The sequence below is a fragment of the Saccostrea echinata genome, unplaced genomic scaffold (assembly GCF_033153115.1).
Source record: "Saccostrea echinata isolate AGI-Se365-2 ecotype Australia unplaced genomic scaffold, CSIRO_AGI_Sech_v1 ptg000025l, whole genome shotgun sequence".
Classification (NCBI taxonomy): domain Eukaryota; kingdom Metazoa; phylum Mollusca; class Bivalvia; order Ostreida; family Ostreidae; genus Saccostrea; species Saccostrea echinata.
The window spans coordinates 7,943,479-7,968,309 of NW_026889774.1; the positions used below are offsets into that span (position 1 = coordinate 7,943,479).

General features: G+C 33.5%; 1 protein-coding gene across 2 annotated transcripts; it reads right to left on the reverse strand.

Annotated features, from left to right (window-relative positions):
* Positions 1 to 2,469: 2,469 nt before the first annotated feature.
* Positions 2,470 to 24,607, reverse strand: LOC133191933 (protein mono-ADP-ribosyltransferase PARP14-like). 2 transcript variants are annotated; one of them, XM_061327701.1, is made up of 11 exons: positions 24,562 to 24,607; positions 17,513 to 17,682; positions 15,996 to 16,223; positions 15,377 to 15,589; positions 15,180 to 15,222; positions 11,574 to 11,650; positions 8,559 to 8,795; positions 8,190 to 8,423; positions 7,283 to 7,355; positions 3,873 to 4,499; positions 2,470 to 2,814 (listed from the first exon to the last, which is right to left on the reverse strand). In XM_061327701.1, the coding sequence occupies exons 1-11, from the start codon at positions 24,599 to 24,601 to the stop codon at positions 2,540 to 2,542; spliced, it is 2,217 nt and encodes a 738-aa protein (XP_061183685.1). In that variant the 5' UTR covers positions 24,602 to 24,607; the 3' UTR covers positions 2,470 to 2,539. The 2 variants fall into 2 exon arrangements, with proteins under 2 accessions (XP_061183685.1, XP_061183684.1); XM_061327700.1 differs by having other exon boundaries at positions 7,277 to 7,355.
* Positions 24,608 to 24,831: the final 224 nt, after the last annotated feature.

Sequence of the window (24,831 nt, forward strand, 5' to 3'; positions counted from 1 at the left end):
AATGAAAAATATTAGAACTATAATCCAGAAAATTCAGAGTAGAAATGTTCGAAAGCAAAACCCACTCACAGTATTGTTAGTCCATGCTCAGTGGTGTGTGCAGACTTTAACAATTGAACACACCTGGTGAATGGTAAACATTAACAATAACAGAGCTCGTGCCCTGTTTACAAAAACAGTTTACGTTTCACGGTTGTATTCAATTTGTTAAACTCTGTAAACAACACTGAGCACGGACTGACGATATTAGTGAGAGGGTTTGCTTTCGCACATTTCTACTCTGAATTTTCTGAATTATAGATGTAATGTTTTTCATTAATACACAACAAAATCGCTTCTTTTCTTAAATATTAGGGATAAAGATAAAATTTGTGAAAGTGCAATGATGTGCTAATCAAACACGTCTAGGAATTCGTAGTTCCAATAATTTCTAGATAAAATAAGTTTTTAATTATATTTTCGTGTGAAATGCTATTGCAATATATAAGTCGTGATATTATAATACAGAAAATTTGAGAAAATATTAACTTCAAATCTGTGTCTAAGCACCTTTAAAGAAAAAAGTCATTAGTAGGAAAGATATGATACAGTACACACTTATATTTTAATAAGAAACTAATTGAAATGAATTTTTGTCACTTTTGAAAAATTGCTAATTTTTAAATCTGAACAATCCTGATTGAAAATAAATAGATCCCAGTCAAAATCAGTACAAAATCATTCTCATGTAGTTTCTACATACTAAAATATCCATATGATTGATAAGTTCAATCATACTTTAAACCATATTACACCCAAGCAATCTAGTACTCTAGATTTCCATTTTCTATAATTTGGGTTGGGATCAGTTTAATTTTGATGGGTTTTGATCCAAATTTGAAAATTAGCAATATTTTTTAAAGTCATATATGGCATATTTTTCATAAGTTCAGACTAACTAAAATTAAAAAGATCTTCTATTTGTTTTATTACTTTATATAAAGCTAGAACTTTCCTGTAAATTACACAATTTAAATCAATCTCGTTTCAAAGATATTAGAAATTTAAAACAATTTAATAACTGATTTATTTATACCGACTCCGCATTTAATTAACAGACACAGTTTAAAATCAATTTAACTATGAAAACATGAAGTTATTCAAGTTCAAATCAGTGAAAATTTTAATTTGAATGTAAATAACATATACGTACCGGTATCATGTTTATCTACACTCAATCTCGTATTTTTATTTTTTTAAGCTCAGATATGTATATATAGCTTTAAATTTCACCATTTCATTTCCTTTATAAAATACATTTACCTGATATTTCTTCTCTGTAGAAGACTTTTTTCTTGGAGATTTAATCCATATACAGGTATAAAAAAATTTAACAAATTATATATATTTCTTTTATAATTATATATTATTAAAAAAATTCAATTGTGTATCTGCAGACTTTTCTTGAAATGTTTTTAGTAAGATATTATGCATTTATTAACAGCAAATTTTAAATGATAATTAAAGCATCATATTTGCTAATAATTTTTTTTTTTTACATTTTCTTTGGAAAAAATTAAAAAAAAAAAAACCATACAAAATATAATAATTAAGAGTTAACTATCAACCTTTCCATGCTGAAACCATATTTAAAAAGGAATTTTAAAGATCCATTAAAAAAATTTTGGTGTACGTTGCATTCCTCCTTGGACTAAATGCTAGTACATGTATATAATTAAAATGCTGAAAATAATACTTTTGAAATCAAAAATGTTTTTAATACATATTTGTAAAATCAATCTATTTTCAACAAGGATATAACAGGACTTATAAGAATAGTGTATACATAAAAGATTCCTTAACAAAATTTTACTGAAAAACCAGATTTTTATCCATAACTAGTTTTCACCTTCATCAGGTTACTTCTTAATGAATATATAATAATAAACAAGAATTTAAGCAAAAAAAGCTAAATTGAAAATAATATATTTAGGACAGAGGATACAAAATATATAGAGAGCATATAAACAGTAAATACAGTAAAACCTGCTAATACATGTAGCAAACATGCTTAAAGTGAACTGACGCTTACAGGGAAGTGTCGACTTTAAAATATACTGTGAAGTTATATATATTATGAATTACATTTATAATGAAGTAAAATCGACCGTCACAGGCTCTTCATTAAAAGTGTGTTTTACTGTAATAATAGGAAGCTTAAAAGTTGATAAAGCACCCTGAAAAGCAGTGTGACCTTCCACAAAACTGTTGACTTGAATATTGTTATATTATATTATATATACTGGGAAATATACAGGAAAATTTTCGCCCCCATTTCATTTTCGCCCCTTTCTACCTACTCGCAGATGGCAAATTAAAAAAAAACACAGTATAATTTCTTAAATAGAACTGTGACTGGGCAAATTTAAAATGGGCAAAATTATTTGCAATGTAAAAGGGTGAAAATAACACAGGGCAAAAATAACAGGGCGAAAATAACCCTGTATACTTATAAAACTGTTTGGTAATTAAAAATCAAATGTTAATTGTTTCAATACATTTAAATTCTCTTGTATGAAATCAAATATTCAGGATAACAAGCTTTGTTATCATATAAAATAAACTCTCTGAAGTTCCAGCCACCGTCCACAACAATGGAGTCAAAGAATTGAGAACTATGGGTAGCATCAGTGCACCTGTCCTTATAGCAGCGCTGGCAGGGAGGTCTGGTGTAGCTGTACTTAGTTGTAGTGTCGGTCCTGACAAATATCTCTCCTAGACAAGCTCTAACTAACAACATCTGTTTCTCCTGTAAATCCCTGTTCTGTTTTGGATCTAGGTTTTTGAAAATTTAAAAAAAAAATTAGGATGGTATGGCCATGCAATTACCCAAACTGATGAGATTAATAATTTAATTCTATAATTAACAGAATTTTATATAGGTATCATAGTGAATTTACTTTCGTACCAACTTTTATTTAAATTGAACTAAAACTGCAAGAGGAATTGCATTTTGAGAGAGAATTTCATAGTAAGATTTGTAGTTATTATTCATCATGGTAAATTATCACTCAATCAGAACAAGCTGAATTTGGTAAAGTTTCTCTCAGCAATAAAATTCCTTCAATTTATCACCTGCAGGTAAACAGTTGTGTGAAAGTCAGTCAAAATACTGGGTCTCAATAGCTGAGTGATTATAGAGCTCTGGCACAGTATGCCAGAGGCCCAGGGTTCAAGTCCTGTTTTAGACTTAATTTTTTCACCACTTGTGATGCCCGAAGTTAAAATATCCACTTATTCCCTAAGAAAATGCTTTACAGCATTTCCTTAATTCATTGAATTCAAGGATGAATTTCAGCCTAGAGGGGGGATATGTCATTGGGTTAGGAGATGTATGAAAGTCGGTCAACTTATCAGGTCTTAAGGTAGCTCAGTGGTTAGAGCACTAGCATGGTATCCCAGAGGCCCTGGGTTTAGGTCCAAGCTGAGACTTGATTTTTCTGTGACAAAATTATGAGCCATTTTTTTTTATTTTAGGTAGAAAAATATATTTGGGAATTATTTTAGTTGAAGGTGTCAAATCTAGCAGACAATTACATGTAGAATTTATTATAAGTCCACGTAAGTTTATGAGGGAAATAGTTTAATTCTTTTTTTCATAAAGGAAAATTTAAGGTAAGGATTTTCCATGAAAATAAAATTGAACTTCACGAAATATACCCGGTAATGATTTTACAGTATAATTTCTCTATTCACTTATGAATTAACTTACATACCCACTAATAGGTCAAAATGATGAGTCTGCAGCAGAAACAATGAACATTTTAATTTAGAAACAGAAGAATTTATAATGTTAACTTGAGGCAGCTTTAGAATCTACTATTACTGTATACCTGCATATTGGTCTGACTTGGTAGAACTCTCTGCACAGTACACTCCATTTCCAAACACAGGATTATTAGCAACCCTCCCATCCAGTCCCTGGGTCAGGATATTCTTAATGATTGTTGGCTGGGTCCCATGAAACAGATAATGCTCATTAATACCTGGATAAATCTCTGTCTTCAGTGAAAGATCGGCCATCTTTGTTGTCAACACTTCACCATTCTTGGCTTGTGAGATTTGTTGAAGTGATTTCAACGCACCTTTTTGCGATGCTTTTAAAAAGATCTTTTCTCTGTGCTTCCAATATTCCTCTAAGAGATGTGGATTTTCCAATCGTTTTATGCTGGTAATTTTAATTTTGGTGTAGTTTAACTGATCTAATCCAGCAGAGTCTATTCCTTTTCCTACAAATTGTGATTGCCATGTTTTCAAAGCCAAACTTTCTATAGCTCTGTACATTTGAGGGTCGGCGATGTTTAAATCCACAAGTTCATATGCTTTTTGTGAGACAGTGGTATTCCAATCAGCCAGGGTTTTGTTTGATGTGTATTTTGTCCAGTAGGAAGGAGGCACTCGTGCTGCATCATAGAGAGCTTTAAAGTATGGTTTGGTATTCAATGGAGGTAAGTTCGAAGCTGTGCAAGAAAATTACAATAAATACCAGTACTGTTTTTGAAAACATTTACCCCTTGGCATTTAAAATAAAAAGTTTCTTCCAAAAAAAAATTTACAATTCTAAGTCTTAATTAAAAACTTTTAATCATGTACATAGTTGTAAACCTCTATACATGTACCTTAGAATATATAATACACCTTTTTTTTTTTAAATATGCATACATGAAACAAACAGTTATAATGCTCAAAAGTCCAATTAAACAAGACAAATTGAGGGCGGAGCAAACGATGACCCATGAGAACATTAGAGGTGGTATCTGGTGTGGGAGGAATATGCATCATCCCCTCACTCCCCCATTGGTCAGTCACACCCACCATAAACCCTTGGTCTTGATCATTTAAACAGAGTTATCTATAAAAATTTAGTATGAAAATAAATATACTCAAACAATTTGTTTTTTAAATTTAACCTAACAACAGATTGTATTTGGAAACAAGGTCATTATATCAACCATAAAATTAGCAAAATGTTGACTTTAAATGAGATTGTTGATACCCTTGCATCATTAACTTGTTTGTGATTTTTCAGTTTAGAAATTATTTGTACTTATAACATGCTCTTGCACATCAAATCAACTAGGAGCCCTATAAACACCATATGCAGGTGATAATGATATATTATTCCATCAATAAAAGAATCTGATGAAAGAAAAGTTGAAGTCACCATGGTTTGTCATAAGGTTTTAACAGTTGTTAGTTTGCCATCAGAATGCCTTTCTCTAATAAGACATCCAACTGAAATATGAAACATGCAGGCAAACTCTGTGCTGTCTTTTATTTTGAGTTCAGTGGGATATATTAATTGAATCAATGTATGATTGAAAATGATTGTTAATTAGTAAAATGTCAATTGATACATCTGAATGTTGAATTGAAGACCACAGCAAGAGACTTCTTCAAGAGACATCATATATAATGTAATCAGGATAATTGACGAAGGTTAAATGCAGACGCACAGAAATCGGCATAAAAATTTAGAAATGACATTCTTAATACAACTCAGAAAAACTGCAGAATTAACTCATGTACATGTACATAGCAAAATTATAGTTGGGGGTAGGGATGGGAGGAGAGAATTGAAGAACATGATGGACCTGGAATAATTTCAAATTAAAAAAAAAGGTTAAAAAATGACTCTTATGAAAAGTGGAATAACTGCTACAAAAATGCAATAGGAATGTCATAGTCTACTTCTCGAAGAATTGAAAAATGTACTGGAAGACTGTGCATGATTTTCGGTGCACATTATTATAAATTATTATATGAAATTTTTGTTTTCTAATAGCATAACATTAACAATCAATTATTGAAAACATCTTTGTGACACACTGATGCCCCCATATAGCAGCTGAAGGCCAAGGTTCAAGTTTTTTAAATGTAAAGGTCAAATTCAACAGTCAAGGTTATGACATCAAAAATGTTGTTATCCAAAAAGCTCTTGTCACAAGGAATACACCTGTGAAATATGAAAGCCATAGCATCAACCATTTAAAGTTACATAGTGAGTCAATATCATGTGTGAGTTTTAAGATCTCAGCTGCATGGTAAAAGCAAGAAAAGACTGCAAAATGCAAGTGCAAGAAAAGAAAAAGTTGTATCTATGGCGTGGTTGTTATCAGAAATGTCAACAATGTCAAGGTCATGTGTCTTTTATTTTTAGGGTGAAACTTGTAAACAACATTGAATTGGAGCAATCAAAAATGAGGAATACGTTTTGATCATCTTTTTTTTTTTGAAAATTATATCAAAATCCTCGGTCATCCGACATTTATATCTATGGAATAGACACTGTGGTAACTTCTTCAACTTTTCTGCGCATGCGTATCTTAAAGAGGAAGAAGTGAAGCAATATTTTCGCGTTAGGGCAAAGTAAAATTATTTTTACTTTTATTTTTCTCCATAAAAGTAGATTTTTTAGGTTCTGAAACCTGTAATTTTCTGAAACCTAATGCTTTCAAGAATTGAATAAAATTTGCATGTGTCTTGCAAAAACTCTACTTTCATCAATTTTCCTGTTTTTCCATCACAGTGTCTCTTTAAAGTTATTGCAAATGTTTAATTTTTTCAAAAGGATGTCAAACTCCATGGTCAATGTCAAAAAGAAAAGGTCTTGTCACAAGGAATACACAGAAAAAAATTAAGGCTCATGTACCAACCATTCAGAAGTCATGGCCAAGGTTAAAATTTTTCAAAAATAGGTCAAACTCCAAGGTCATGATGTCAAAAATATTGGTACCCAAAGAACGTTCAGATCATAAAAATCATTTACGTGCAGATCATAAAAATCATTTAGGTACATGTGAAATATGGAAGCCCTAGCACCAACAATTCAAAAGTTGTATTATGGCCATTGCAAGGTTAAAGTTGGTTAAAGTTTTTTTTAAAAAGAAGGTTAAACTCCAAGGTCAAGGTCAGGACGTCAAAAACATTTGTATCCAAAGGAAGGCCTTGTCACGAGGAATATACATTTTAAATATGGAAGCCCTAGCATGAACAGTTCAAAAGTTATGGCCAAATTAAAATTTTTGCTGACAAAAGACAGACTGGGACAGAATAAATTCTATATGCCTACAAATCTCTAATTCTGGGGACAAAAAATATTTTTAAGCACTGTATTTTTCTAAATATACTTAGAAATGACAGAAAAAAATGTAGTTAAAATTTGTAGAAAGTCCTTTTGAACCATTGTTTAAGCAACAGGCTTATAATTTATTGATTGAGACACTGTACACTTTACCTGTACCTGAAGTTATAACGGGTCCTTGCGATGTCACAGTGTGGGTGGGAGTGGTCATTTGTAGAGCAGAAAAAAATGCCTGTAAATTGTAGAGTATAGAAGAAATATACCTGTAAAATCAACTGCAGAAAAATGCCTGTAAATTGTAGAGCAGAAAGAAATGCCTGTATATTATCACACACATAAACAATAATTTTGCTTGAAAGACATGCATGTTTACATAAGTAATTTTAGGGATGGCAATCTAATAAAGAATTTCCAGTCGGCTAACTGAAGGATGTTCCATTCGATTAATGGATTAATTATATCAAGAATTGTTGTCAGATTTTTTTTCATGTAAGCTTTATTCAAATAAATGAGAGGACTAAAAAAGATGTTAGCAATATTATGTCTATATTTGATCAGATTACTATATGTATTTTATTTCAATTTCAATAGACAAGGTAAGTTACACATTATTATTAGTTCAGAGTCATGAAGGATCATTTAATTAAAATCATTAAAAGAAATGCAGGACAAGCTGGGTAACCACATGGTGTTTTAAAAGGAATAAACATCTCACAAACTGACCAATTACCCCCAGTATGTCATTAATCTAGAGAGCCTTTATATCTCTGAATCAACTTAAATAGATAAGAGAAAATGCTAACATTAAGGAATTTTTCTTTCAACTTTCTAAATTGAATCAGGAAATTGCATCCAAATTTACACATTATTTAATATATTTTAATTATCATTATTTATTATTGTGTATTTTACACATAATGACATTATTTATATTTTAATTTTTTTTCCAACTAACGGATCACAGACTTTCTAACCGATTACCATCAATCCGACCGAGTTGAATTGTTGATAAAATACTTAATAATTAAATCCTGTAAATTTTTTTTCTAAATGAAGAACAATATACCTGTTGTACTGTTTGCCATTTTTTGTCCAGATTGTAAGCTACAATGGTGATTCTGGTGAGTTCAGTATTTGGATATTTTTTGTTAAAGTCTTCAATGCACTCTGCCATGACCTCAGCTACTTCATCAGGAGGGTATTCTAGAGACCCAGTCCCCAGGGTGGGGAAAGCAAGGGTCTTTGTCATGGGATGTTTATTGGCTTCCTCCAGACAGTTGGTGACAAAGTCTTTCAAGATCTTAAAGAGAACAAGAGAAAGTACGTAAAGAAATCCTGAGAAAGTTGACAGAATTAATTACAATTATTGATATGAATTTTACATTTTTTTTCAGAATTTTAAGTTTCTTTATACCACACTTAAGTACTCAAGTACCTGTTTTGGTGTAGTGCTACAGGACGCACCCCACTTAGGAAGAGCTCCATGGTACACAAATTGACAAGGCAAGTTATGGCCACCAGTGAATGCAATGTCTCCATACTTGATTCCATTTGGATAATTCTTATCACACTCTTCCTGCAGTCCAGGCCCTGCAGCCTTCAGCATTGTCTCTGCCATTCCTCCATTTTTCAGTTTCAGATCTTGAGGTCCGCTACAAACAATAACATCAACCTGTAATACAACAATAAAATGTATGTTTAGCAAACACACTAACACTAACAAAAATATCTCAGTCACTGGTTTATATCATATCAAAAGAATTTTATGGATATACAGTGAAAACTGTCTAGTCCAACACAAGTGCAATCCTTTTCATTGGGAATTCCAACTTTGATTTTCATCCCCATTTGACTATTTTCCATGTTTTTTTAAACTGTGTAATCCAACATCCTGTTTATTCCAGCACAAAATTTGCATGTCTCCCAGTTCATGTCGGATTAGAGAGGTTTCACTGTATTAGTTTAGTTATAATAAAAGCAGTGTGGAAAAAGGAATCATGGAAGGGAATACATGACAGTCACAGTACATGTTTTATAATACACTAACACTGGTTGAAATGAAAATACCTCTGTCATGAGGATTTAAACCATATCAAAAGAATGTTGCATATTATGGATACATACCGGTACATGTAATTAATAAATGTATTATGAAGCAATTTTTTTTTAATTTGATAATCATTACATTATGTAATGTCTACTCATAACAAAGCCTCATCTGGTACATATATAACTAGATTCAGTGAATAATTTTAAAATATGTATATGTCAGTCAAGAATTTGAATCGTCCCTGGAAATTTGCTTTCAATAACTATAGATTTCACTTGCCTAGAATAAGAGGATATGTATAGCCAGCCTAGCTCCCACTACCCACTACATCAAACAATTTTGTTAGTCAGATCTACATGTAGACATGCAAGGGCTAGCTAAACTGGACAAACTAAATGATCCACAAAGGGAGACAACTCATGTACATGTTTACTGTTGGTACCAAGGTATTAAGGTCTGACAACATATTCCTTGAATATCTGTTTTTGTATCTCTTCATGATAGACCAAAAATCTATATTAACTAGATGAGCTTGTTGCAAAAGCAACAAATAAGTCTTCCATTTAATTTTCAAGGAGAGGAGACCGAGATCGAGAGATGTCATTAAGAAGGACGCCAATCAATGAGATGCCAGACATCATCAGTATATAATTATTCCTACCTTTTGATTTCTAAACATGCTAAACTGTTTTCAAAAACTAAAAACAAAAGACTAAAAACTAGAAATACATGTATGTCCATAGGACATGAATGCCCTGCCGAGGGTATATTAGTAATGCAACATGAAAATTTGTATTAGTGTCTGAAATTTGATGAGAATATCTTGAATAGTTTCTTTAAAATTGAAATCTAAAAAGTTGGATATAGATGATAAATTCTCACCAAATTATGTATAAGTGCATAAGCTTAGAAAAATATATCTTAAATGATTTCTTTAAAACTTAGCAAAATGCAAATTTTAAGAAAAGTGAGGTCAAGGTCAAAGGAAAGTTCAAGGTCAAACATTTTTTATGCAGTTGAATAGTTCTCACAAATCATATTAGCATATTAAGTTTGATAAAAATATTTTCAATGGTTTATTTAAAACAGAGCTAAACATCAACTTAAAATGAATGAGGTTAGGGTCAAAGGAAAGGTCAAAGTCAAAAAACGTTGATGCAGTTGAAAAGCTTACATCAGTATGTATTAACATATGAAGTTTGATAAAAATATTATGAATGGTTTCTTTAAAACTAAGTTAAACTCAAATTGAGAAAAGTAAGGTCAAGGTCAAAGGAAAGGTCAAGGTCAAAAATGTTGATGCAGTTAAAAAGCTTACATCAGTATGTTTCAGTATACGAAGTTTGACACCAATTTAACTAAAGTGAGGTCAAGGTCAAAGGAAAGGTCAAGGTCAAAAATTTTTGATGCAGTTGAATAGCTCTCATCAGTATGTATCAGCATATGAAGTTTGATAACACTATCTTGAATGGTTTCTTTAAAACTGAGCTAAACACTAATTTAAGAAAAGTGAGGTCAAGGTCAAAGGAAAGGTCAAGGTCAAAAAATGTTGATGCAGTTGAATAGCTCTTATCAGTATGTATCAGCATATGAAGTTTGATTAAAATATCTTAAATGGTTTCTTTAAAACTGAGCTGAACACTAATTAAAGAAAAGTAAAGTCAAGGTCAAAAGAAAGGTCAAGGTCAAAAAATGTTGATGCAGTTGCATAGCTCTCATCAATATCTATCAGCATATGAAGTTTGATAAAAATATCTTGGATAGTTTCTTTGAAACTGAGCTTTGAACTGAGCTAAATGCAAAGCAGAAGGACAGAAGGATGGAAGGACGGAAGACGGACACTATATGCCACGGCCACATTCATAAAAATTTATGATATCAGCAATTCAAGGAATTATCAATAGGATTATATGGGAAATACCAACCTCTGGAATCTTGCACAAATGCATGATAATGTCAATTTTTTATGAGGATACTTGTTACAGAAGCAATACAATGTACTTCAATCATAAATTCTTGGGAAAAATTACATTATTGAGGAACGTGTCATCTGACCTTAATGAACAAGAAGTCTGTGAGACAATGCTCACTAGTAATACCCCCGCTCTGATGTGAATATATACTCTCATGAATCCCACCATATGGCATGCCTAGACAAAGAGTGTGTTAAAAAATTTCAAGTATCTGCGTTGAGTAGTTGCTGAGAAAACTGCGACAAAAATTTGTTTCAGACAGACACACAGCTAGACAGACAGACAAGGTTAAAACAGTATACCTCCTCTCCTTCGAAGTGGGGGTAAAATAATTATCTTGATATTTTAAATGACTACTTCAATCATTTAATTAATGTAGCTAGGAATGTACATGTACTTGTGATTTTTTTAACAGCTGCAAACTTACTTGTTGTTCTGTCAGTTTTCCAACCTTCAAACAGACCTCTATTCTTCCTAACTTACAGCTAGTCTTCTGTGTTACAACTACAGCAAAAAGTGAATTGTAAACTCAAATGTTACAACTACAGTAAAGAGTAAATGGTAAACTGAAAATATGCACAGCAGCTCTTTTCTTGAGGACCAAATTACAGAAAATAGAATAGCGTTATCTTATTTTGTGGGGTTTTTTTTTACAATGTACACTGACAATTATCTCAAATCATAGGTCTGATTAAAAAAAAAAAAGAGGCCCATGGGCCACAATGCTCATCTGAGTCAATATGGCCCTGCTGTTCTTCGTCAGCAGATTTCTTCTCCTATATATTCATACGTAAATCTTTGATCACCTGTTCAAGGCATACCTTACCCCCAGGTGCCATGTTTTGAATGAAATTGAATCTAAATTTTCTGAGGATGCTTCTATATTCATATAACTAATCATGGCTTTGCTGTTCTTGAAAACGGAATTTTAAAAATGTCTGCTGCCACCCTACCCAGAAGAGGTGGGGGGGAGGGGGGGGGGGGGGGGGGTCACGATTTGAACAAACTTGAATCTATACTACCTGAGGATGCTTCCATATCAATATGACTAATCATGGCCTTGTTGTTCTTGAGAAGATTTTTAAAAATATTTCCTATATATGTTCTTTTGTAAAACTTTGATCCCCCATTATGACCCCACTCTACTACTGGAGGATGCCTTGAACAAACTTGAGTCTACAATATTTGGGGATGCTTCCATATCAGTTTGACTAATCATGGCTTTCCTGTTCTTGGAAACATTTTTTTAAAGATTTTTCCTATATACAGGTAACTCTTGATGGCTCGAACTTCGATCTCTCTAAGTTCTTGATCACTCGAAGTGAGTCTCCGATCCCGAATTTTCCCCCTATATAACAGAGCAAATTTACTCTTGATTTCTCAAACTCTTGATCTCTCAAACCTTGATCCCTCAAAGTCAAAATGCAGTCCCGCTATGCATATTCTATTAGAATTTACCCTCGATACCTCGAAGTGGCTATGTGTATACAAGGTTATATAATCCATGGTATAATTAGCACCTTTACCTGGACATTTAAATGGCCCCAGGCAGAAGACTCGGGTCTCGAGGAATGGGATGTTTATTCAGGTGACACTTATGCTGCAAGGTGATAACTGATTTATAATTAATCATATTTTGCCTATATGCTATTAAAATGATTATCATCGACTGTCATACCATAATTTAGTGTCAGTGAAAAGTAGTAATTGATTAAAAGACGAAACACTAATTTAATTTTCATTTCGAGTCAGTGTCAAAGTTAAACGAAATATAAAAAAGCAGAAACAGTCTCAATCTCAGTACGACGACTATTATTGGACAATTACTTACAGAACTGTGTTCAATGAACATGTTTGGAATAGTCAATGCTATGTACGATGCTGTAAAATATCGTTTTCATGTAACAAATGCGTAGTATGATGTCCGTATTACAAAGATTAAATAAATATACATGAAATGACGATATACATTGTTGCTTTACTCAGTTCAATGAAATATTCATCTAAATTACGAAAAAATATCGTTGGTTTATAAAAAACCATGTGTAAAAAGTTAGCACTGCATGAAAATCATTACATCCGGTAAGACTAATTTTAAAACTTGTCAACAAACCCGGAAAATCTTGGACTCTTGAACATTGAACTCTTGATCTCTCGAAGTTTTTCCTCGGTCCCGTGGACTTCGAGGTATCTCGAGTTACCTGTATTTCTATTTAAAACTTTGATTCTCCATTGTGGCCCCATCCTACCCCTCGGGATCATGATTTGAACAATCTTGAATCTACACTAACTGATGATGATTCCATATCAAAATGACTAATCGTGGCTTTGTTGTTCTTGAAAAGAAGATTTTTAAAGATTTTTTAGCTCACCTAAGCTGAAGGCTCAAGTGAGCTTTTCTGATCACATTTTGTCCGTCGTCCATCTGTGCGTCTGTCTGTCTGTAAACTTTTCATGTTTCAAATTCAACCAAACTTGCCACAAAGTATTCTTGGGTGAAGGGGATTCAAGTTTGTTCAAATGAAGGGCCACGCCCTCTTTCAAGAGGAGATAATAAAGAATTAGTGAAAATATAATGGCATCATTTAAAAATCTTCTTCTCAAGAACCACTGGGCCAGGAAAGATGAAACTTATGTGGAAACATCCTCAGGTAGTGTAGATTCAAGTTCGTTCAAATCATGACCCCCGGGGGTAGGGTGGGGCCACAATGGGGGATCAAAATTTTACATAGAAATATATAGGAAAATATCTTTAAAAATCTTCTTCTTAAGAACAGCAAAGCCATGATTGGTCATATTTATATGGAAGCATCCTCATGTAGTGTAGATTCAAGTTTGTTCAAGTCATGACCCCCCCCCCCCCCCCCGGGGATAGTATGGGGCCACAATGGGGGATCAAAGTTTTTCATAAGAGTATATAGAAAAATTTTTAAAAATCTTCTTCTCAAGATCAGCAAAGCCATGATTGGTCATATTTATATGGAAGCATTCTCAGGTAGTGTAGATTCAAGTTCGTTCAAATCAAGGCACCCGGGGGTAGGGTGGGGCCACAATGGAGGATCAAATTTTTACAAATGAATGTATGGGAAAAAATCTGCTGCTCAAGAACAGCAAAGCCATTTGTTATTATATTGATATGAAAGCATCATCAGGTAGTTTAAAATTCACCCCCCCCCCCCACCACCCACCCCGTAAACTTTCCAATACTGAACTGATTTTTGCTTTTTCTTCCTAGCCAATGTGCTCAGGTGAGCGATGTAGCCCATGGGCCTCTTGTTCCTATATATTTCTATGTAAAACTTTGATCGCCTACTGTGGCCCCACCCAACCCCCGGGGTTCATGATTTGTACAGATTTGAATCTACACTACCTGAGGATGATTCCATATCAATATGACTGATTGTTCCTTTTTTGTTCTTAAGAAGATTTTCAAATTTTTTTCCTTTATATTCCAATGTAAACCTTTGATCCCCCATTGTGGCCCCACCCTACCCCCAGGGGTCATGGTTTGAACAAACTTGAATCTACACTACCTGAGGATGATTCCATATCAATATGACTATATAATAGTGGCTTTGTTGTTCTTGAGAAGAAGATTTTTAAAGATTTTTTCCTATATCTTCCTATGTAAAACTTTGACCCCCATTGTGACCCCACCCTACCCCAGGGGATCAAGATTTGAACAAACTTGAATCTACACTATGTAATGAAGGTTTCGTATAAGTTTCAACTTTTTCAGCCCAGTGGTTCTTGAGAAGAAGATTTTTAAAAGATACTACCAAATTTTCACTAATTCTTAATTATCTCCCCTAGAAAGAGGGTGTGGCCCTTCATTTCAACAAACTTGAATCCCCTTTAACCAAGGATGCTTTGTGGCAAGTTTGGTTGAAATTGGCCCAGCGGTTCTGGAGAAGAAGTCGAAAATGTGAAAAGTTTACAGACAGACAGACAGACGGACAAAATGTGATCAGAAAAGCTCACTTGAGCTTTCAGCTCAGGTGAGCTAAAAACTGAAAATAATATTATATGATACCTGAATTTTGAGTCGATATTTCCTTTGCCTTGTTAACAAATGCCTGTAAAACACACAAAAATACATACAAGTTTTAGTGTACTATATGTTAACTTTACAATTTAAAGTTCTTCATTAATATTTATTTATAAAACTTTGTTAAAAATTCTTTATATTAATTCAAATAATGTCATTGCTGAATGATATACAGTGGGTACCGTATAAACTTGTTTTTTGAAGATGGGGAACACCACTTGGCTAAGATTGGGGTTGTTTTTCCCTTTACTGAATTCCTCCACTGCAGTAAACATCAGGTCAGCGAGGATACTGGCAGGGTATCCTATGGCTGTCCCCAGATCTGGCACAGCAATGGAGCCGAAGCTGTTTTTATTTGCTCTCTCAAGGCAGTTCTTTACCGATTTTGTCACAGTCTGAGAAAAGTTTGAAAAAGTATTAAAATTCTTAACCATACTACTGGTACAGTATACCGTATGTGTACATATAAATTGACATATTTAAAATTTAGTGCAATCACTGGGTATTGAGTTGTTTGCGTAATCATGAATTAGCGCTACATACGTCCATGCCTTGTACTGTATTTATTAATGAATTCTAAGCGGTATTCATAAATTAAATATTTTACATTTTTCTTTCATAAATTCTATAATTCAGTTAATTCTGATATCTTTGACATAACAAAGCAATGCACTTCATCTATAGGGAATTAAACATACAAGCATGAAAACCAAGTTTAAAATTTGAAGTTAACTGCTAAAATTGTCAAGATCTTCAAGATCTAAACTTGAAAATGATTTTGAACCACAGAATAATATAAACCTTGTTTTGACTGCCATCCTGTTGACTTCTGGGAAGGGTCACATGATACACTCTCTGGCACTTGGAATTAAACCCCCCTGTGTCTGCGATGTCTCCTATTTTCAGGCCATTAGGAAATCCCTTCTTGCAGTCAGCTTCCAAAGCAGATCCAGCAGCATCCCTTAATTTCTTACTAGGAATTCTACTCAGGTCAAAGTTAGAGGGCACTCCATTGACATAAACATCAACCTGTATAGTGCATGGATTTTACTAAGAAAAAGTTGAAATAGCACTTTAATGTTCTGTTGTAAATTCATGGGAGTGCATTAATAGGTTATTTATTAATCTATTTTTTCAAGACAACATCATGGACTAAAACATAGGTAATCAGAGATTACAGAGCTCACCTCAACAAATGTTGTCTTTAAGTAAGGCAAAGTCCCACACTAAACTAATAATCTAGGAGTGTGCATCCCTGGATGCAACATTTATGCAATTTTGGTCTGATAGGGCCTGCAGTTACTTGGGAATAGACTTACCTGAAAACTTAAAACTAGTCACTCATCCAGAAAATGTAACTCAAATCCAGCATCCGAAGCAAGTTTTGAGATTGTTTGTCCCTTGATGCATCATCCATGCAAGTTTGGTTCAGATAGGCCTTATAGTTACTTGGAAATGAGATCTGCTCCAAAAACTTTAACCTGGTTATTCATCCGGAAAATGTAGGTCAGATCCAGCATCTGAAGCAAGTCCAGTAGTGTGCATCCTTAGATGTATCATCCATGCAAGTTTGGTCAATATAGGGTTTATAGTTACTTGAAAATGACATCTGCTCCAAAAACTTTAACCTGGTCACTCATCCGGAAAATTTAGGTCAGATCCAGCATCCGAAGCAAGTCCAGTAGTGTGCATCCTTAGATGTATCATCCATGCAAGTTTAGTCAATATAGGGCTTATAGTTACTTGGAAATGAGATCTGCTCCAAAAACTTTAACCTGGTTACTCATCCGGAAAATATAGGTCAGATCCAGCATCCGAAGCAGGTCCAGTAGTGTGCATCCTTAGATGTATCATCCATGCAAGTTTGGTCAATATAGGGCTTATAGTTACTTGGAAATGAGACCTGCTCCAAAAACTTTATTATGCTCCAAAAACATTAACCTGGTCATTCTTTAGCTGAAATTGCAGCATCTGAAACCTTGACTGGTACAATGAAATATACTAGAAGTATCCTCCATGCATCTCTGACTAATATAGGCCATAGAAGTACTTGAAAAGAAAACTGCTCCAAAAACCTTAACCTGGGACGCTGATGTCGACGCCAAGGGTATTACATAAGCTCCCCCAACTTCGTTGAGGTGAGCTAAAAAAGTGATATCTAAGATTTTTTAAATATGCAAGAATTTCATTTAGAATCCAGTAATTAAATCCTAAATTGACAGCAATTTCTATCAGCTAACATCCAGAATCTCTTAAGAGATCATTTGAAGTAAGAATGTTTTGATCAAAGCACCAATTTATTAAAAAACACATCTGACCTGTTCATCAGTGAGTTGTCCTTGTATAACTGATACACTGACCCCTCCAATCTTTACCCACTGTCTAGGGCTCGGGTTGGCTGTGGTGGGGGGTGAGGCCGGAGGTGGTACCAAATTGAGATTAGACAGTGCATGTTGTAAAGGAGTTATCCCTCGTATGGGAGCATTAACTGTCAACAAGAAAAACAAATAGATGTTTATAATGTAATTGTTTTGGCCATGGATATCAGCCTGGGTAGCTCAGTCAGTAGAGCACCTGACTAGTGATGCAGGGGTCTAGGGTTCGATTCCTGGTCCAGCCATACATTTTCTCCTTTCCTTTTACAGATTTGGTGCCATGAATATTAAATACAAACCTTACATACACTAGGGTACAAAAGTTTTCAGATAAATTGAATTTCAAAGATAAATAATTTCAAATAATAACATTAGTTCAATTTTTAAATTTTAAGAATTAATCCCCTATAAATAAAAGATATAAATTAATTATGTTATTTTTAACCTCTACAGGACACAAAATCAGTTCGCTATATATCCATGAATTTGATATGTCAGAGTTCATCACAACCTTAAAATTTTACATAGAACTGCATGTTAATAATTTTTCCGGAGATACCTACGGAAACTTCACTATAGCCGTAAATTAGCTTTATCGGTGTTCATACAAAATGGGTTTTACTGTACTGAGATTCTTTAGTTATTACATGTGTATGAAACTGAAAGACTACATGAATTCCCTAAACACTGATCCCATTTGTGTGGCATAAGGTTGTTACATTTATAGTGATTCCAATATATCATTATACTTTTTGTGGTCTACACATGTACTAATGATAAACAGTTTCCAAATCTACCCTTCTTTGTCAGATATAGCTAGTAGTCAGGGATTCATGGTACACTCTGCCTATGGAAGGATTGATATAGATGTTTTTTTGCTATCTCAGAAAGCCTAGTCTACGAGGCTCTTTCTGTGTAAAAGTGATATGGAGTTCATAAGAGCTAATATTGTGCAATGAAAAATTAAAAACAATGCCACATTACATGGCAATCTGTTATGATCACTGAGTGATCTAGACACTCAAGGAACACAAGCTAAAAGATTCTTCACAGATTGATGGTTATATTGTTTTCTATAGTAACCTCTGAGAGTTTGCTGAATGATATATTGCTTTGCAACTAATCAAGATTAGTGACAGATCTACAAAAAGTGGATAAGCAGAGACCACTGTAAGACTGAAAGAGACTGCTGAGAGATCTTTTGGGTGTTAAGCATAATAAAAACATTTTGTGTTCTTTGAAAAACCTCTTTGTTGAGAATTTTTGGGTCTTCTATGATCTTTGGGTGTTCTTTGAGAGACTCAGTTCTGGGTATAAGTGTCAAAACATTAAAGAGACCATGAAGTGTCAAAACTTAAAAGAGACCATGAAGATTGTGGGATCTCTCACAAATTCTGAGACAGATCATGGCAATGACTTGGTGATCATTCTCCAAAAGATGTGGTCAATTAAAAAACTTGGCAAACTCTCATCAGTTACACCTCGATCTGTCTATATACAGGGGTACTCCCTTGCACAGACATAGGATTAAACTAGTAGACTAATTGTTCTCGAACAATTAGAGGTCTTTCCACCTTTAAATTTCATATATTCTTCATATTTAACTCTCTACTCTTTATTTTTATACAAAAGAAACCAGAAATGGCTTGAGAGATGGAAAAAATGAAAATTTAAAAATTTTGAAATGACCTTGACCTTTGACCTTAAACAAATATTCAAGGTCAAAGGCCAAGGGTCACATTACAATTAACCCCATGCTTCTACCACTTTTAGCTTTAAAGTTATAAGGCTTACTAGTAAGCGCAAAGACATTAAAGGGCGATAACTCATATAAGGGGTCATCGGATACTTTCGCACTGAATAGATTGAAGTTGTGTCTAAAGACACTGAATACATTAGTGAAGGTTTCGTGTCTCTGCGGTTTACGGTTTCTAAGGAGTAGCGATAACAAGGTTTTTCGCACAAGGGGCAATAACTTTTAAAAGGGTTAAGCTAAGGGGACAAGATTGAAATCTTTGAAATAGTTTTAAAAGTACATATTAAAGATGCAAAGATATACTGTATATGTTGAAAGACAAAAGAGCTATAAAAAGAGCTTTATTTCTCTTATTTGGAATGACCTTGACTTTTGACCTTGACATAAACTTCAAGGTCTAGGGTTAAGGAATCTAATGCAGTTAGTTTCATGTCTCTACGACTTATCGTTTAAAAAATTTTTCATTATTTGTAAACTTCAAAAACTTTCAGGGGCAATAACTCATAAAAGGGCTCAACGAATCCTTTCGTAATGAATAGATTGAAGAGTCTCCTCAATTAGTTGAAGACATTGGTGAAGGTTTCGTACCTCTATGGTTTACGGTTTCAGAGGAGTAGCGATAACAAGGTTTCTAGTGAAAGGGGCAATAACTGCGAAAGAGGTCATAGGTTATACGCGTTGGGTCAAATTTGTTCATAACTTTTTATGACCTTTACAATGAACAAAAAATCTTTTCGATAAATGTCGAAACAAAAAATCAGCGGAAGAAAAATAATAATAAGAAGAAGAAGAATAATAATAATAACTAGGATACTAATTGTTCTCGAACAATTAGAGGTCTTTCCACCTTCTTTAAATTTCATATATTTTTCATATTTTACTCTCTAAAGATAATTTTCATACAAAGAGAATCCAGAAATGGCTTGAGAGATGGAAAAAATGAAAATTTTAAAAATTTTGAAATGACCTTGACCTTTGACCTTAAATTAATTAATAAGGTCAAAGGTCAAGAGTCACATTGCACTTGACCCCATGCTTTTACGACTTTTAGTTTTAAAGTTATAAGGTTTAATAGTAAGCGCAAAGACGTTAAAGGGCGATAACTCATATAAGGGGTCATCGGATACTTTCGCACTGAATAGATTGAAGTTGTATCTAAAGATCCTGAAGACATTAGTGAAGGTTTTGTGCCTCTACAGTTTACAGTTTCGGAGGAGTAGCGATAACAAGGTTTTCAGTAAAAGGGGCAATAACTTTTAAAGGGGTAAATCTTAGGGGACAAGAATGAATTCTTTTAAATAGTTTTAAGAGGACATATTAATGATGCAAAGATATTTAGCGTATGTTGAAAGACAAAAGAGATATAAAAATAGCTTAATTTCTCATATTTTGAATGACCTTCACCTTTGACCTTGACATAAATTTCAAGGTCTGGGGTCAAAGAATCTTATCCAGTTGGTTTCATGTCTCTACGACTTATCGTTTTGAAAAAAAAATATTATTTGTAACCTTAAAAAATTTTCAGGGGCAATAACTCATAAAAAGGGTCCACGAATACTTTCGCAATGAAAAGATTGAAGAATCTCCTCAATTAGTCGAAGACATTGGTGAAGGTTTCGTACCTCTACGGTGTATGGTTTCGAAGGAGTAGCGATAACAAGCTTTTATTGCAAAAGGGGTAATAACTCTTAAAGGGGTCAAAGTTCATATACGCAGGGTCAACTGTAACAATCTTTTAAAGAGTACATTCTTATAGACTATAAATCTTTTCGATATATCTTGAAACATAGAATCACATCAGGGGGTGGAAAAATAATAATAATAATAATAATAACTAGTAGACTAATTGTTCGCGAACAATTAGAGGTCTTTCCACCTTCTTTAAATTTCATATATTCTTCACATTTAACTCTCTACTGTTTATTTTTATATAGGAGAAACCAGAAATGGCTTGAGAGATGGAAAAAATTAAAATTTTAAAAATTTGGTAATGACCTTGACCTTTGACCTTGAACAAATATTCAAGGTCAAAGGTCATGGGTCACATTGCACTTGACCCCATCCTTCTACGACTTTTAGTTTTAAAGTTATAAGGTTTTATAGTAAGTACAAAGACGTTAAAGGGCAATAACTCATATAAGGGGTCAGAAGATCCTTTTGCTCTGGTAATCTGAAGTTGTGTCTAATGACCCTGAAGACATTAGTGAAGGTTTCGTGTCTCTGCGATTTACGGTTTCAGAGAAGTAGCGATAACAAGGTTTTTCGCACAAGGGGCAATAACTTTCAAAGGGGTTAAGCTTAGGGGACAAGAATGAAATCTTTGAGATAAATTGAAGAGTACATATTAATGATGCAAAGAATAATAGTATATATTGAAAGACAAAAGAGCTGTAAAAAGAGCTTAATTTCTCATTTTTGGAATGACCTTGACCTTTGACCTTTCCATATATTTTTAGGTCAAAGGTCAATGAATGTAATGCAGTTGGTCCCATGTCTCTACGACTTATCGTTTTGAAAATTTTTCATTATTCGTAAATATCAAAGACTTTCAGGGGCAATAACTCATAAAAGGGGTGCACAAATACTTTCGCAATGAAAAGATTGAAGAGTCCCCTCAATTAGTCGAAGACATTGGTGAAGGTTCCATACCTCTACGGTTTACGGTTTCGAAGGAGTAGCGATAACGAGGCTTTATTGCAAAAGGGGTTGTAACTCCTTAAGGGGTCAAAGTTCATACATGCAGGGTCAACTATAAAAATCTTTTAAAGAGTACATTCTTATAGACTATAAATCTTTTCGATATATCTTGAAACATAGAATCACATCAGGGGGTGGAAAAATAATAATAATAATAATAATAATAATAATAATAATAAACAGAAGAATATCAATAGGTCTTTCCACAGAAAGGTGGAAAGACCTAATAATAATAATAATAAACAGAAGAATATCAATAGGTCTTTCCACAGAAAGGTGGAAAGACCTAATAATAAAAGTTTAGAAATTCCAAGTACAGTTCATCCTAATTGACAATTATTTTGTTGAGATTCCACAAATCCTCACAATAACCTAACCATGTGACCTATTGATTATACATCAGATAGTACTATAAAAACTTTTTCTTTGTGACCGGCCAGCCATTTATAGTATGTTAGCCATTCCACATTTCAACTCTCTGTGACTAAATACTGATATCAATGGTATAGAAATTCTACATAGTACATGTAGTTATACTTTTGACCTAGTATATTAAAGTTTTAATCTGCAGAACCCTTTCCCATGCCAGGGCTGATGGTATTAAAGGCCAGATTCCACATACCTTCTTTTTATGTTAATGTGACCTACTTACGGTGTATATAATTTACACAGAATCCCTACCATACATATATAAAGCTGGCAATTCTGCTCTTTCCAACCTTGTCCCAATACTGATGGTATTGGAGTTTCATATACCCTCTCCTGACCTATACATATTGTAGCAATATGATTTAAGGATTATAAAAGAGTTTTAGGACTGAGCCTGGTTGACCCTCCCTCATCCATCAGGTCCGGCACAATCTCTTGATTAAGCTATATAGCTTGATTTAGCTATATAGCTTTATTAAGCTATTCAGAATAGCTTGATTTAGCTATTTTATCACTTTTTTTCTCAAATGTGTTATTTTCCAAGTATGCACAAAAAGTCGCACCTTGGTGCAGTGATGATATTCAACCTTGAACTCTTATGAAAATAATGCATGTAAAAATCACTCATCAAATTGTGTCTCCTTAAGAGACTTTGTACTCAAAGTTCTAAAAGTTTTGGGGCTATATAAAGCAATTGATACAGTTACTTCTTAAATGAAATTATAAAGGAGGCCAATTATGGTCAACAAGATAATTGATTGGTAATAATTCAGTACAATGAGAAGCAATCATACTTATCCATGCCTCAACGCACACAAGGTAGTGTACAGTTACCGAAACAATGGAAATTCATCTTTTGCTTAAAAGTATTCAAATGCTGCAATGTTAGAACTATCTTTGATTTGGGTTGTTGATTTGATAACCCATATTACATATCTGAATAATCAAATACTTGCGACTTTTTGTCTATTTTGTACAAATAACATTTTTGTGAAAACCTTCATATAAATAGCTTTATCAAGCTATTTTGAATAGCTTTATAAAGCTATATAGCTATTTCAAGCTATATAGCTTAATCAAGAGATTGTGCTGGACCTGTCCATGCCAATTATAGCCTGAAGAGCCAGATGGACTTCAATACAATGCATTCGTACAATTAATCAGCACTGTTCAGAATTAAATTGTTGATTTTTGAGTCATTGCTAATTACATTGACAGTGTTGAAAAATATGATGTCATGGTGAAAATCTACGGATCAGCTATAAAATATGTCATAATGGGCATGCATAGATTGAGGGCAAAATCATCCTGCAACCCTGGGTGAATAGATAGCTTTATATTTAAAGACAAAACTATTCCCATAGCTGGAATTTTTTAAGCAAAAGTTCAAGTGTTGTTAATATTAAGTCTGTATCAGAAAATGTCATCGAAAGCAATATGTGCAGGAAATGAAATTGATAACTTGAAATATAATTGGTTAGTAGGAAATTAAACGTACTGTTTGAATTTTGATTTTTCAGTAAGGAAGTTTCCATATTTTCTAAGCAGAGTAAAAGGATAAGTTAAGAGTTCTCAATTTTGTTAAGTGGTCTGACATATCACGATATAAACTGAAAATGTGTCTACAATATTATTTTTACTGGTCAAATCAAAATTGTAGATGTCTGGGTTTGCAAAAATGCTCCATTTGAACCCCCCCCCCAAACTTATCGAGAGGGAGCTCCTTGCCTACCCACACTTTCCACCTCAGGTTAAATCTGTGACTTCACACTAGGCTACACATTAGCAGAAAGGAATATACGCCACTGTCTAATACATGTCACTTACAGTACTTAAACCAGGTCCACATTATACAGAAAGAAAATAATCTAGCTGGCCTATATATTTATTTACAATTTATGTGTCTAGTTCACTACAAAAAGCTGTATGCTTCATCTAACAATACAATCTGATTGTTCTCTTTAAGGTGTGAAATAGATTCAAATTAAGATCAATCAATCTGAACTCCTGTCAGTTTTAGCAAAAAAACAAAAAAATAAACAATTTACAAACAACACTTCATTTTAACATTTAAGGCATTAATTTTGATTCATATCAAATTTTTGCTTACCCACACTTGGGTTGGGCTCTTTACTAGAGTTCTGTCCCATGTAGAGTCCCCTCTAAGGCATTTGCTACATTCATTAAATGATTAATGAAAAAAATATCTTCAGGAAAATTTCTTATTCTATAAATAACTCTGAAACAAATAATATTCCTGCTCTCAACTTTCTTTTTGTCAATACATTTATCTAAGAAGTAAATCTTACTCTATAAAGTAAAATATGCTAAAACACATAGGTCTATACAATGAGAAACTTGACCTAGAGATTATAAACTT

What these genes read in the sequence shown, in the direction of transcription:
- LOC133191933 (XM_061327700.1), bottom strand. Translation starts at nt 24,601, where the DNA reads ATGGGACAGAACTCTAGTAAAGAGCCCAACCCAAGTGTGG. An exon ending in GAAAACTGACAGAACAACAA is followed by an intron (nt 8,796 to 11,573) that starts GTAAGTTTGCAG and finishes GTTGTATTACAG; the next exon opens with GTTGATGTTATTGTTTGTAG. An exon ending in CGTTATAACTTCAGGTACAG is followed by an intron (nt 4,500 to 7,276) that starts GTAAAGTGTACA and finishes TTTCTTGCACAG; the next exon opens with CTTCGAACTTACCTCCATTG.